We start from the raw sequence: 16,135 nt of genomic DNA, 5'->3' as shown, positions 1-16,135 counted from the left end.
CTGTTGGACAAGGTGATTAATCGGAGTTTGGTGGTCCTGTTTTCAGGTGTCTAATATGGCGAAAGATTTAGAAAGAAGGTACAGTACGCCTCCCCATTCCAACAGGTCGAGCATCAGAAACTATATAGTCAATTCCGGCTATACATACTGTAAGCCACCTGCAGCTAGAGCGAATGCCAATTAATAGTCGCTTTATTAATCAAAAAAAGGGATTTCAACAAAATTTAAACGAACGATTCACAACTTCATTCACGATCAGAATGGGACATTACAAGTTACCAAAACGAGTACGAAATTAAGGTTAACAAAAGTTAAATAATTGTGTTTAAAAAAATGCGTTTTCAGGAAAAAAATGGTTTAAAAGGCATCAAGAAAATGCGGTTCTGTATTATTGCATTCATATCTACCCGATCCGTGACTAAACGATAGCAACAACTCAGCACAGCACTCATGTTCGGACTACTATCCTCCCGGTGCTCACCGGACAGTTTTCACCTGAAGATCTGTAACGTGTGGGGACTGCTAAGCCATCTTAACTACACGTACAATTCGCAATATTAAACTTACCTCCACTACAATCGCTCCGCTTTCTTATTATCATTGAGGACATGTCCTTTTAGCAGTGCTGACAGTGTTCTGGGACAATAGCACCAGTGGGGACTGTCCAGTTCGTGTCTAGGAGCGCTGCGGATTCTGTGGATTTTTATTCTCTCAGCATTTAAAGAGCTAAACCGGCTGGCAACTGAATTAACTGAACCAATTTAAAAGCGGTCACACCGGCCGTCCAGCCCCCGGGCTGCTGGGGGGGGACGACCCCTGACTTGTGTTCCGGTGGTGGACACCCGTCCGCAACCGGCCGGCGTCAGGCTGCACTTCCCTAGTCCTGCCAGCAGAGGCTCTCGCCGAAATGCGCAGGGCGGCGGGGCACCGCAGCCCCGGCTCCCCGCGGTCTCCATGGCAACGAGAGACTCCCACGACGGAATGCGCTGTCCTGTCCACCGGTTTTATCAGCAGGGCACGGATCCCCCTCGCACAGCAGCGCCTGGGCTTTGACCGGCCGCGGGCACGACCCGGGAGCTCCTCCCAGACCAGATAAAGTTTGGGAAACAGTTTCCACTGCACATACCTAGTGAGGCTGGCGGCTGGGTTTGGGAGGACTCCAGCATTGTTAAGAGCTTTTTAGGAGAGGGAGAGAAAAGTTGTAGATCTCTTGTGCAAAGTGCCTTTGAGCAACCCGCGATGACAAACTCTGGAAATGAGCGAAGGTCGCTCAAAAATATCTAATCACTTTATGCTCCTCGCGTTGTTGAGAATATGCGTTCATATTTAGAAGTAATTTGTTTTATTTAAATTTGGACGTGTTTTTTTTTCATAGATTTATTTTATATTGTCGGGAGGGGATGTGTCCCTTGTTTAAAAGGCGTGCGACAAAGTTGCTTTGCAGTGAAGGACAAAGCACGTGTTTGACTCTGGAAAACGTTGCGGCGGGTATCCGCTGATGTTAATGTTTCGCAGCAGCGCGGAGAAGGAGAGACCTTTGTCCGGGGGGGCAATAGTAGCAGTCGGCTCTGTGAAGAGCCCACACTTTGTTCTTGTCCACCGACGGCGGTGTGCGCTGCGCCAGCAGTGTTCGTGAAAGACAGGAGCAGCGCACTTCCGAGCTCGGCGTGTGCGACAAGGTAATAAGACAGATCTTCATCGCGGCGTCACAGGATATTCCTGCGAGCCAAGTCGAGAGAAGCGGCAGATCTCTTGATGACAAGAGGGACTGTGGGTGGGTGTGCGCGTGATGCTTTAACTTGAGGTCAGCAGTCCCCGTCGCCGCTTGTGAAGACAGCAACTCCCTGCAAGATGCAAACAGGGACCTGACCAGTCGTCTCATCTACCGGACCCCTGAACTGGCCGGAGTTCACGGTTCTTCAGTGCTGCTGAAATGAAAGGCGCAATGACCACAGCTTTCCCTACCACACAGCCCGCTCTGACAGCTGATCAGCTTACGGTCATAGTGGCATCAAGTAAGTAGCCGTGCCGTAGAGTAACTTTTCAGATGCGAACTCTTAAGAGCATTTCACATTTAACCATGGAAATCTCTAAATATCAATTTTTGGGTTAAGCAGTCATATACGGGTAGTATTCATATTTTTAAATAAAAACTTGTAATTTCAGTAGATGTTTATCACTTTCTACATTGTATAATACAACGTCGATACCGTAATTTATTTTAACGGTATCTGGTAGGGGAAGTTAATAAAAGCGGGGTTCACTCTGATGAACACACGACCTGTTTAGTTACAAAATAATACTCCTGTGTGTTTTAGGACACGAAACAAAATAATATTCCCGGCCACTTTCTTTTTTTTTCTGTTTAATTAAACTATAATGAACCATGAAACGCAAAGGTCTGAAATTCTGGTATCCTTCTGAACAAATAAAAGCTATTCCTGTTCTTGAACTATTATATCCCACGGGCAAATTAATTAACAACTTGCCGTGAACAATGACCCGTTGACCCAGTTCTCTTAGCTAAATTAGAAGCTTATCGCCCTTATCTACTGTAGGCCTGTTTGTTTTACGTTGGTTCGGCCATGTGGATTAACGAAGCAATTCTTATCTCCTTAAGAAGGCAAACAGATCAAATAAATAAAAGCACTAAACGTGATGGTTTTATCTGTAGTTTGGAATAATTGTACATTAACAGGAACACGTTCAGAATTTATATCGGTGAGAGTTCGGTCTGTTGTCTCTTGTTTAAAAGTTTCGAAAGGACAAAAATAAAACTAACAAACCTAAGTAAAAGTGATGATGAGACTTCCAAATGGCCTGTTTCCTTTCATTCAGCTTTTCTTATACTGAAAATGGCATTATTGTTCCAATGGTGGGCATTAATTACTGTTTAACTGTTTAGTTTTGGTCATATGTCACTATTCCTCCGGAAAGACACATGGGCCTCGGGATCCCTGTGTTCTGCTGCAATTATTTTACAGAAGAATGGGGTTGGATAGTGATAACCTGATATTGACTGACAGTGATCAATACAAACTCCCACTTTTGTTTTCACTTTCAGCTGTCTCTTAATCTGACCTGCATGTAAAAACCATTGTGAAATCATTAAGAGCATGTGGCTACTCTAAAATAATCCAACACAATTTGTTACAAGAAGGTTCTTAATTCTTCAATCCTGTCTCAGTCTATTTTTATGACTGAGGCATGCTTGCAGCTAAGTACTGGACTGCAAGAGAATGGAATTAAATGGATTGTTGAGAGACTTTATTGCAAATGCAAGTACAAGGATTGAAAAGACAAGTACTGACTTTACAATTTCTCCCTTTCCAATCTCTCCCTCTCCAGTGTCCTGCATGGTCTTCTTTGTGATTATCTTGGTGCTGCTGACAATACTCTACAGAAAAGACCCCCTTTGCTGCAAAGTGAGGTCTTATCAGAATACACACCCCCATCCTGTAAGTTTCTGCTTCTTTTCATATTATATGGGTGCATTTTTAAATTGCAATTGGCCACACAGTTCTTGGACAATTTGAACTAGTTCTTATTAATTCTCTCATGACAATCTATTAGGTGTGTTAGCAGAGTACTTTCTACTGCTTGAATGTCTAAAATTAAGAGATTTTCATAGCAATGCATATGTCTTACAAAACAGATCTTGTGGTTGACCTCTGTGAAGATTGCCTGTATGGCCATCTTAATGGATCTTCCCAGTGACTTAGATTTGCATGATTTTGTTTTGACATCTGTTATTCAGTTCTGAGAAATAATGCAAGTTCCATATTCCTCCAGATTTATAAAAATTGATGCAATTCAGGGACCTTTTTCTCTACATGAATCTACAACAATGAAGTGAGCTCCCACCAAGAATTTATATATGGAGTTTGAAGTTTGAAATCATTAGTGGTTTGGAGGCGATTTCCAGACTCCTGGGCTGTATTTTAGCTTTATGGGGCCATGTTTACAAGTGCTGTTACTATGTAATCTATTTTCACATGTTATATTATTTACCAAAAAGAGTGCATGTAAAAATGGACTAAGCACAAAAGTGAAAGTCATAGACATCATTTCCAGCATTAAATGTGTGGAATATATTTGTATGTTGCTTAATCTAAAGTTTGCATGAAAAGGGATCTCTCAGGTATTGACACATATGGAAAAACTCTGTGGTGGATCTCGGTAAAAATTGGCAGTTTCTGGAGTTATAAATAAAATGTCAGTTCTGTTTTATAGCATTCCTTATTCTATGAGCTCCTTTTGAGAAAGAAAGTACACACATATTTTTGTTTCTAGAGAAAGCTTTAAATGTGTTCTTAAAATTAGCTTTCACTTTTGAGATAGCATCTTATAAGCATTCTTAGGGAACTTCTGTTTAAATTGGTCAATGTTAACTTTGAATGTTTTGCATATTTCCTCATTCAGTCAGATTCTTCACAGTCTGTAAAAAAGACTTAGGGGATCCTGTTTTTGGAGGATTGTGGGTGATAAATCAGCACCAGCACAAACATCCATTTATGTTATATTGGCCTATGCTTGTTTGAAAGGTCCCCATATCTTTAATGTTTCTGCATGAAGCTCTTTGTTTCTTTTTTTAAAACTTCAGCAACAAATCAGTAGGTTATACAGATAGGAACTTCTTTTTAAGTGTGATAGAGAGAACCTTGTCAGCCATTTGTCATGGTTGCATTTCTGCTTATATTCTCGGGGGGACATCTGAAGGCCTTTCTGCAGGAGTACAGAGGGCTGTCAGAAAGTATGTGGTTTTGCCATTTACACTCAATGTAAGCAAAGTGTCTCCATGAATTTCAACTAACTGATGTGTCATCCTCACAGCAATTTCATATTGTCATCATCTTGCATGTCCATACTCATTGTGGAGCAAAGCTAAAACATTGTTTTGTTCTGTCTTTGTAAATGTAATGACTTTAAATTCAGAGAGTGTAAAATGACTATAGATCCTCAGCTGTGGAGCTTTGAAAAATTAATCAAGACATGGGCAAAAAGTCATTTTAGTTTTGTTGAATGATAGGCACAGACATCCAGGATAACGGCAATATATGCTGAGTTAAAATAATAAAACTGAATACTTGCAAAGTAAATTGATGGGTTTGACATACAGTAGCAGTTGAAATTCTGTCCTCACGATATGCCATACTGACATTTAAAAAAAACCCAAAGCCAACAGAAAAATGAACAATTGATGAAAGCTATCTCTTCAAAAACTGACCTTTGTCATGTACAGTAAGGCTGAGGATCTTTTTCAGAAAAGAAGTTACAATGGAGAATTATTATAGCTCCCATAGAGACATTTACATTAAATTGATTGAATTTGCCTAGTTTTTTACTTTAAAAAACATGCATTTTTAACACTGAGAGAAAGAAATTCTTAACAAATGTTTACTGATGTATCTCCACACTTGCACATAGCATACATGAAAAGCATCTGCAAGTATTATTTTAAAATGAATATTGTGTTATACAATATTACTTGTGGATGTAATCAGTATAAAAGCCTATGCATCTTTTGTTGTATAACAGACCATAACGTTTGATGCACACAAGTAATGTGCAATGATATCCATAGCAAATTTCAGAAGCTGTGCCATGTAGTTTTTTTTTACCTTGAAAATACTGTATATTATTTCAGTAAGTCATGGCGTACAGTGAAGAATAATCAGTGTTCTTACTCCGAGTCTTTCTGTGTATCAGTCACTGTGTCCAGAACTTTTGGCTTGTGGTTTATCTTGGCAACCTTTGCACTGAGTCAGCTTAATTATTCCCCAGCAGCATGAACACACTTCTGCCAAGAAGACCCAGGTATGTGTCTTCTATTACCCACACAGAAAATCAGCTAAAAGCTGCAATTGCCACTGCCTTTATTGTTTAATTGATAGCACTGTTTCCTAGAATTGTCTTCAAGATGCACTTCATCACAGGTTGCACAGGAAGTGCCAAAATATTCCACTAAACTGAAGTAAATTATAACTCATATTTTGTTAATATATAAAAGGGCCATACTGTTAGTTAAAAACAGCAACCTATGCCTTTGTATTGTCCATTAGTACTCTGCAATTAATTTATTTCTATGATTTATTTCTATGGCATTTTACTGTATGTTATGCAGCGATACACAAGTTGCAGACCTATTTTAATCTGTGCTGTAGAAATGATGAAAGAAAAGCACGTCCACATGACGATCAGTGTGGTCTGCAAAAAATGCCACGGAAAGCATGACAGGATGTGTGACTGATCTCAAAGGGGCAGCATTTTTGTTCCGGCTCTGATAACCATTCATCTTAAGACTCTTTTCCTGTTTCATGACTTCCACTCCCATTTCCCTGAGGACTGGCCATTATCTTTCCAAGGCAGGGCTATTTTCTTGCCTTCTTAATTCACAGAGAGAGATGCAGAATCTTAGCCTCTGCTGGTATGCTTAACTTGCGCACAGAACAAAATAATCTCTCTCTCTATGGATGGCTGTGTTTATCTTACTTGGAGTCTGAGCACAGCAGCGAGAGAAAAATAAATTCTTTGAAGAACAATGAGTTGTGCCCTCCAAGTGATCACAGCATTAATGGAAGCTAGATGTTTTGCAATGACATCAGTCATAACCCCTTTGATGCTTGGTGCCTAGATATAACTTTTTTTTAAAGGATGTGGAAACAAATGATTTTTGTATAATTTTAACCTAGGAATATTGTCAAAATGATGTATTCTTGGCAGTAGCTCAAGCACACAAAGAAGTGTGAAGATATATAAATGGAGGATACAGTAGTTGTAATAAACTTCATGAACCCTAGCCCTTCCTTTTCTCAGGGACATTATATGGCGGGGTTTGAAGCTGACAGCTTGGATAGGTATATTTACAAGGGCTACTGACCAAGGAAAAGGAACTAGGTAATGATCTACAGGAGTGTGTTATTCTTGTTACAGAATCACTGAGGATTTGTGTAATGCTTCTATTTGACTAAATGTTAATTTGAGTTGTTTTTTCTGTCTGAAGATTAATTTCAGAAACTCAACCTGCAGGTCATTACCAATGTCCTTATATAAAAATCCACAAAATTCCCAACATGCTAGTTTTTGAAGTGACACTATTTTTATTCCGGGACTCATACCTGGAAACAAACCATATCACAGAGGTGAACATTTTCTCAAAATACGCACATTTTTTTCATTCAGCAGTTCTAGATTGAAAATTAAATCCTTTTGTGTATGTAAACAGGCGCTGTCCTTTGGATGAGATGTAAAACTGAGGTCCTGACCAAATTTCTCATTGTCCCTTACCAATCATGGCCTCCTAATAGTCCCCATCTATGAATTGGCTTCATTACACTTCTCTCCTCCCCACTGATAGTTGATGTGTGGTGAGCGTTCTGGCGCACTATGGCTGCCGTTACATCATCCAGGTGGATGCTGCACATTGGTGGTGGTGGAGGGGAGTCCCCATTACCTGTAAAGCGCTTTGAGTGGAGTGTCCAGAAAAGCGCTATATAAGTGTAAGCAATTATTATTATTATGTGGATGTAACATGTAATAAATTTATTTGGATGATGTTTTTATATTAACTTCGATTTGTCAAGATTTATACCCTTGGGCAATTAAGTGAAATGATCAAAAGTTCCTTGCTCAAGGGTATATAGCAATGCCCCACCTAGAATCTGAATGCATAACCTTCACCTGATTGCCCTGCCTTCAGGTTACCATTGCAGTTACAAAGACTGAGTACTCACCAGAGCCATTAATTTCTGAATTTACATTTACAGTTCCTGGAACTTGTTTTATTGTAATGTTAGATAACACAATTGCATAGACATTTTCATTTTTTCTCACTTTTAAACATTTCTGCACGCCTACAGTATGTGGTTTATATGACTCCTAGTGTTAATCAGTATTGAGAATCCACTAAAATAAGTCTTTTCCAGAACTGTTTTCGATATAATAGCTAGTTGGCACGACAACAGGGAATAAAGTAAGATATGCAAGAAGGAGGAAATGAAAAAACAGGAAATTGCGGAAAGAGTACAATAGTATTTTAAACAACCAAACAAAAAATAATAAATAATCCTTTATCCTCATTCTCTGTTGAAGAATGGGAATACAAAGGTTGTCTCAGCGCGAGAGTCTTTTGTTATATTCTTACTTTTTATTAAAGGAGAGTGTTTTTGCACAGTGTATATTTAAATGAAGAGACACAATGGGAGGATATTATTTTCCTACAAAAAAATGAAAAATCACATTTGTGAAGTCAGGAAACTAGTTGATGATGAATATTATAAGAAGGGACGTTTAAATCCTAAATCCACAAGAAATGGTTCCACAGGTGGTCTGTCTAAGTAGTTTTGTTGCTGTTAATTGTCACTGGTCATCAGTATCCATATTACTGAAGTCTATGCATTAGAATGCCAGAGGTCAATGGAGTGGCAAGAAATTACAGCTTCCCAGTGTCTGTTTTTTATTGTGTTTAACCACTGCACAATATTACATTCTACTTGCTGTTTATAAGTCAGAAAAAGGGAAAAATAGAAAAGGCTTCAAATAGAAAGGGCTTCCTGTGGTTTGTTGCTAGGATCCCCAATGACACAGAAAAGCACAGCATTGTCTCAAAACACAAAGGTCCAGATTAAAAGCCTGTACTAGTGTCTTCCTTTCTACACATTTAAATAAACACAGCTAGCTCACAGACCTCATTTTAGAAGTTCAAATTGATAACTGCTTGAGGATCTTTCTTGGTTTTTGATACTACCTCTACTAATATTAGTAATAATAAACTCAATTTAGTGCTTTAACAAAACCAATGTTTGTTTAAAAAGACTGACACTATAACAGAACTGTTAAACACAAAAAGACTGACACTATAACAGAACTGTTAAACACCAATAAAAGATACCAATTGCAACAGATGATTTTTAAACATGACAGGGTACTCCTGCCTTGTGTCCATAGCTTGCTGGGTTAGGTTCCAGAAACCCCTGCGACCTTTTACTAGATAAAGCTGTTAGAAAATGGATGACTGATAAATGAGAGAGAAGTTACTATAGCGCTTCATTTTTGCTGCTCATAGTTTACCTTGTTGTGGTCAACGTGAAATAAAGTGTGCTAAATGACAACCTTGATTTCTTATCACCTTATCACATATCACCCTGCAGCTGTGATTTTTCATAGAAGTCCCTGTAATAATTGATAAGGTGAAATCGATAGTCACACACATAACTGGTGTAATCTGCCTGGATCTAGAAACTATGTGGTGTATCTGAACGGAGTGTGCCAAGTCCTGCCTGCTCTCTGTATTTGTGTACTCACTCTGGAGTACGTCTATGAACGATTCCTGTCCTTTTCCCTTCTCCAGGATGCACCACCTCAGTATCACAGCAGCAGACAGACACTGGTGCGATCTTCCTATGGAGAGCAAAGTCCAGACATGGCCTTTGACAACCTTGATGCCCAGGTGTGATAAGTAGTGCCTTAAACCCATCTCATGTCTCCTTAACAGTTCCACTCATCGTCTAATCTTGTCATTTTCATATTTATCCTCATTCACCTGCTCTTACTAAGAAGACTTATATTTTAGTAGAATATCCTCTTCCAGTCTCTGGTCTTTTTCTTCCACTTTGCTGCTGTGAGACTTAACTGACAACAGCAGAACTTAGTCTGTCTAGTTACTGGCTTTTCAAATGTATATTAGTTTGAAATTAGAAATCAAGCTGTCTAAGATGGCAGTTTGAATACATAATCCTGTAACATGTTACACACGTTGAGTTTCATAACTATAGCCTGACTATGTCTTTTACAGACTTATAACCATGTACTGTATACACTGGAGGCTTTCTGTTCTAGAAGGTGACTCTGTGACTTCCATTTTGTAGACTTCCACTACCTTTTAGTAGCTGTATTACTATTTAATATAATTTGTGATGATTTGTAAAAGCTGTTTGGCTTCTGTTGGCAAGGCATTAGACACTACAAAGATGGATGAACTATTTTTGTTACACTTAAGAGCCTCATGAATATTTAGTAAATGGAGGATTTATTCATGAATCTGAAAGCCCCTTTGTTAAAGAAACGTTAGAACAGTTAAGGTGTCGTCATGTAGCTTTGTTGTGTTAAAACCTTCATATTTGCCGTGTGTATCCAGTCTGGCTGCTGTGTTAGACAACTCTCCTTCCCCCCAGCCAGGTCAGCTGTACTTCATCGGGCCGCCCAGCAGCTACCAGCTGCCTCACCTCGAGGCCCCCCTCCCTCGCCTGCCCTCCTACGAGAGTGTGCGCAAGAAGGACCGCCAGCGCCAGATCCACATGATGATTGCCCATAGGTTTGGTCTCAGCACCCCTGCCATGGCTGAGGTGAGTTACGGTTGATCATTATGGCGCCATGCGTGACGGCCCAGGTGAGCGATAGGCAGGAGATCTGTGAACGCTCACTAGTGGAAAAGTGCTCTGACTGATTGATTCACGAGTAAGCATCTTGCATGACTGTATTATTGAAACTGTAATGCAATTACAGACAATGTAATACTTTAAACTGTTGGCAATTTGTCACTTCATTTCTTTCCATGGGTTGAGTAAATCTATGTATTATGCTTTCTAGTGCCCATAAAGATTTTGGCTACTGAGTAAAATAAAATGTGCTTTTACCATTTGCTTTTTTTTCCTGCCATTTATACTTTACTGACAGGCTTCAGATTTTTTAAAAATAGCATTTTTTTTCTTAATGCACTATTAGGCATAAAAGCTGTCATCTCAGATTGGGCTTCCCTTTCGTGACAGTGGCTATCGTAGGGTTTGTGCAGACCAATTCCCATGTTTTTCATATGCCATTGCTGTCTGTTTTTTCTATTTACTAAACCAATTAATTTGACATTTGTCTAACCACAGTGCATTTGCACAAGCTTTTAGTTTTTACTTGCTAAAAAGAAAATAAATTGCTTTGGGACAGTGCGTTTTTAAAGACCCAAACATAATAAATGGTTTCCATGAAATGTTTGACCAAAACACCAAATACCAAAAGGCATCAGGAGTTTTAAAATATCCTCTGAAATTGTAGGACTGTTGAGTAATTGAAGACCTCCTAAATATTTGTAATATGAAATGCAAATAAAATTGGGGTGACTAAATGTTTGTCCGCTGTGAATTTAACTGTTTTACGTTAATTATCTGTATACAAAGATACAAAATGTTAAGCACTTGAATTAAAAATCAAGTATGAAACAAAAATATGAAATAATCAATAGCAAACTATTAAGTCATTGTATGATAGTCACAAAACATCTACATCTCCATAATCACATGGCATTTGTGTAACATTTTTCAGGTTAACAGCCTTTTTTCTTTAATTGTTCATTGAAGGAAATAACTATCACCAAAACCCAGCCTGCCTGATGTGTTTCCTAAATTTACTCCAATGGCTTCTACTATCTTTTTGAAATAGGAGGATGGATCTTGTAGGAGCCAGCAGTCACTTTTCACTGAAAGGCCTCTGTGGTCCTTGCAGTTTTTCTGTCCCTTACTGTTGTTCACAATAGACTGTCTGGGCAGTTTTACATTTTATGGCTTGTTAACTACACTTTCCAATTATTCTGGTCTGTTTCGGAAGTTTGCAGTAAAACAGAGCTGTGCTGCTCGCATGTGTGTTGTATGTTTGTTGTATTGTATTTGAAAATAAAAAGTAAATAAAAATTAAGCACCTGTAGTAGATCAGAAGGCAGAAGATAAAAAAGCGTTTGTGTGTGGGTTTGCCCTAAGATAGACTGGGGTTTTGTCCGGCCTTGCACCCATTGCATCCCCCCACGACCCTGTACTGGATAAGCAAATAAGACGATGGGTGGGTTTGAGAATGTAAAACGTGAACAAAAACCTGTCATACTGCCAATTCCTGTATGATCTCCAAGTGTTACCATACTTACCCACCAAGCACTCTCACAAGCCTAGCCTTCTCTTAGTGTATATTGTAAAGAAGTGTAATTTCTAAATTGCTTACAACTGAAATAAGTGCTGTTGATACAAATAGTTGAGCCACACCACCAATTTATACGATAATCATCTTTCATGCTACACACTGCCTGCAACTAACTTCATAGAGGCAAGAAACCAAAATCAATCAAATCACAATTTTATAAAACTACTAGCTTGATCAAAAAAGTCACTAAATCCTGCAGTAGGTCTGAAGAACAGATTCTTATCCCAGCAAAAGTGAGATTTATTTAAAAAATCACAGGTGGCACAGTGGTGTAGGTAGTGGAAAGCAATCGAACCTGTGCACCTACTGCAGAGAATCATTAGCATTTGGCACGGAGCGTTATTATAGTCTCTGCTAAACACAGTAAAATAATGAGTCAGTGCCAGTGTTGTAATGTTCCCTGCTAAGATGTTACATTGCACCAGCAGGGCAGCCTTTGAAATTCCTTTTGCTCCAATGCAGAATTTGCCCCAGCTCTTTGATCTCCAGATGAAATCAGTTGAACATTTTTAAGTTGTGTTTTTAGCTTAGGGAACTATGTTTAGAACATATATGCTTTGTTATGTCTTCTGTAAGTGCAAATGCATATTTACTCAGCTATTCTGTAATATAAGGGCCAGATCTGAGCATTTATAAAGTTTGTTAAAAAATGAACACATTCCAGAAACCACATTCTCAAATCCATGAAACGTTTGATGATTGCCTGAACAGAAGAATATTAGACCTCTCGTATGAAAACAGATCTGTTTCTCTCTACTCAAGTCTGTTTTTTTTCCCCTTTTATTTACCTCTAGCCACCCCCATCTTATGAAGAGTCGATACGGCACTCTGTAGAAATCCCTGCAAGCTTTGGCTGTACGGAGGTGCCCTTGCCTCCTGTTGTTCACGGCCACCCAGCCATGGACATCAGCATGCAACAGGAAGTGCCCACGCAATGCCACACTCCTCAAGCAACCACTGGTGACCAGGCTTCTGTCTAGATCACAGGATCTCAGACAAGGCTTCTCACTCCCCATGGCATGGACAACGGGGGAAGAACCTCAAATAATTCCAAATTATTTTTTCAAAATGTTTCTACTGTGCCAGCTGAGCATCCTACTTGTCACAGAGCACTGAGCGAGAGCGCACAGCCCAGCCCAGGAGACCTTGCAGTCCCAGCAGATGAACGATCAGGACAAATACAGCTCATCGAAGGGGAAATACTCCTGGAGTAAAGATTACGACAAACAGGAAAGACAAGAAATTTGTGACAAGATTTGTGACAAGACAAACGGCAGGTACAGCAGCACCAGAGCTTCTTGTGAATAGACGATTGGTGATTGTAGGGGAAGCACACCGTGCAAGTGAGCTCACTGATGTTTCGCTGCTTCTTTCGTGGTGACTTGATGCACCCTTAGAAGAATTGCAGTTTCCCACTTTCCTTAAGACAGAGGGAGGTAAATGACTAATGGCTTACCAAGGAATGTGGACACATTGAAGGGAGGAAGAATCTTCCATGAATGATTAATTATGAGAGAGGTTATTCAATGCCTGAGGAATTACACTTATGCAAGTGTTAAGTCCCACCTGATACCACATACACTCACAAGAATAGTAGGCTGTTAGACTGTATTTTACAGAACGCTTCTAGCCTGAAGAATATCTACGGAGATAGTTCAGCCTGTAATTTGCATTGGCATAGATGGAAATAGTTGAAATCATATGGTACTTGTTTCAGTATTGAAAATGCTGCTTGATCAAACCCATTGAATATTTTATAAGCCTTTTTATTGCTAGCTGCCATTACAAGAGTTGTAAGCCTTAGTTTTGTTGGAATTGGTCTGAAACTGCTGAAGAAAGAGGGTCATGTGTAATGATGGCTAAAATATGTTTTAAGATTAAAATAAGACTCCTCAGCAGGTACCATGCAGAAGGCTGACATTGGCACAAACACACAAAGCCAAGACAGGTGGATCTGTTAAAACACAGACATTTGCTATACTGTGGAAGTCTGGTGTTCTTTCAAAAGAAGGACATCCAACACATTTTCAATTGCAGTTGAATCACAATGAACATGCTGGCAATACCTTCCTGCTCAGCTATCTTTATCAAGACACTAAACCATCTGTCTTAATCTTCTGATGTCCAAATCAGTTAAAGGAATTACTGCATCTCACGTGTCAGTTAATCACATCAGCACCTTCAGCCCATTTCAAAGTGTCCCCTGATCAGATACTTATCTACAGTATCCACTACTGCCAGTTGCCTGATTGTACTCTCCTTTCAGGCAGTCATGCTTTTGGTCCCTTTTAGGCGTTAAATTAAAATTAAATTAAACTTTAGTTGACGAAAATGGTAATGATGTTGTCTTGAAATCCTTCATACTTCCTTGTAACAAGAATGATGACAGTTTTTCCAGTTTTTAAAAGATCAGTGATAACTAGCAACTAATCACGAGAATTCAGCCATATTAGTTTTGTGTGTTATCACCAAACACACAGAAGTCAACACACATATAGAACAGCACTGTAATTTCACAGGGATATCCACTCCTGGTGCTGAAGATATGCAGTTACCAATTTTATTCTGAGCAAATAAGCAGGTGATTGATTGAGGCAGAGATCATTCGGAACACATCTGAATATCCTCCATCCCTCAAGGATCAGAGATTCTCAAACAAATAGGTTTAAACAGATTAATAGCATATTTAATCAAGAATTCACAGGTTTTCCCAGTCTTTAGGAATAGGAATAGGAATTGAAGGGTGACCTGTAAGGCTTACTGAATTTGGAGCTCTCAGCAGCAAGAGTGAACATATCATCATAAACTTGGAAACTTTTAATGTGAAGAGGAAGGTGGTAGTGGGACCTGAAAATCATTTGAACTGATAGCTTTTTCAGTAATGTCTGGAACACGTACACTTACAAGATTAAGAGATTTCTATGATTATTTGGTTATTTTTATAAATTCTGTCCATAGCTACAATCGTGTGAAGATTTGTAGCTGATCATATGTATTTCTTATAATAATAATAATAATAATAATAATAGCTTACATTTATGTAGCGCTTTTCTGGACACTCTATTCAAAGCGCTTTACAGGCAATGGGGACTCCCCTCCACCACCACCAATGTGCAGCATCCACCTATGTTATGTTTTCTTTTAATCTACTCAAAGTCCATCTAATTTTAAAATTATACCATTTTCTAGTACATGATGAAAAGCTTTGCACAGTGATGATTTTAAAGAACAGAGGAAATAAAAAGTAAAATGTTAAAGGTAAGAAATGAGTTTAGGGTCAAGCAGTTTGCCTGATCTGTGTTTCCTTTTCTCAGTGTTTTTCAATCAAGGATTTAAAAAAATACTTTACAGAAGCATTATAAGTCTACTGTTAGCTATTATATTGTTGCATTTTGAAACCAACTTTTATGAGGAAATACAAGAGAATGCTTATATTGCACTAATTTTAATGGCATTCACGAGCCTTAACCCTTGATACAAAGTCACTCCAGCTGACGTTTCAGAGAAGGAAGTCTGTTGTTGTATTTTATCAGAAAACCTGAATCTCAACTCTTTCCTGTTTGCTGAGATTGACGTTACAGCTGAACTGTGTACAGTATATGCATAGTTTTGTAAAACGCAGTTTGTCCTTCATTTCATAGATGTTTTTATTTTATTCAAATGGGCATTTAGCTCACTCAGATATAGTATTCAGATGAAGTTTGCATTGTAAATAAAGTGATTGTTAATTTTATTTTTGCTTCCTCATTGGTGTGTTCTTAAATGCTGTATCTTAATTTATTATTAAAACTATTGTTTGCTAATATGAATCAAGACTCCTTTAGCTTTAAAGATGTATTACTGAAAAGCCCAATTTTAACAATGTAGTACCCCATTCATATACTGTAACGGTACATATTCAACCTCCAGCTCCAGGAAGTCAATACTTATTTTTTTCTTTATTATATGTTAATGTATTAATAATTATTATATCCTGTTTAAAGAAACAAGGTGTTCTAAGTGAGAACTGAGAAGATCCTGGTAGATGACAGTTTTTAGAAAACCAATTTCACAGGGAACTAAGAGGAGTTACTGTAAGGCTCTAGACTTGTAACTAGAAGGATGTGGGTTCAAATCCTAGAGTGGTCACTGTTGTTGTACTCCTTTGTCGACTGCCCTATCCTTCTTACACCCAACAAAG

At 38.7% G+C, this 16,135-nt stretch overlaps 1 protein-coding gene across 1 annotated transcript; it reads left to right on the top strand.

Moving 5' to 3' along the window:
* Positions 1-995: 995 nt before the first annotated feature.
* Positions 996-15,688, top strand: LOC107078434 (uncharacterized). Its single transcript, XM_015355877.2, has 5 exons — positions 996-2,015; positions 3,349-3,458; positions 9,350-9,448; positions 10,173-10,343; positions 12,750-15,688. The coding sequence occupies exons 1-5, from the start codon at positions 1,934-1,936 to the stop codon at positions 12,933-12,935; spliced, it is 648 nt and encodes a 215-aa protein (XP_015211363.1). The 5' UTR covers positions 996-1,933; the 3' UTR covers positions 12,936-15,688.
* The last annotated feature ends 447 nt before the right edge of the window (positions 15,689-16,135 follow it).

Source organism: Lepisosteus oculatus, chromosome 9 (assembly GCF_040954835.1).
Source record: "Lepisosteus oculatus isolate fLepOcu1 chromosome 9, fLepOcu1.hap2, whole genome shotgun sequence".
In the NCBI taxonomy this organism is placed as follows: Eukaryota; Metazoa; Chordata; class Actinopteri; order Semionotiformes; family Lepisosteidae; genus Lepisosteus; species Lepisosteus oculatus.
Note: the sequence above shows the minus strand (reverse complement) of the source record. Positions and strands in the feature narration are given on the sequence as shown.

Bases quoted from the DNA above. Each gene is read 5' to 3' on its own strand.
- LOC107078434 (XM_015355877.2), top strand. From the start codon at position 1,934: ATGAAAGGCGCAATGACCACAGCTTTCCCTACCACACAGCCCGCTCTG. The intron at 2,016-3,348 runs GTAAGTAGCCGT...CTCCCTCTCCAG, and splicing joins TACGGTCATAGTGGCATCAA to TGTCCTGCATGGTCTTCTTT. The intron at 9,449-10,172 runs GTGTGATAAGTA...CCTTCCCCCCAG, and splicing joins TTGACAACCTTGATGCCCAG to CCAGGTCAGCTGTACTTCAT.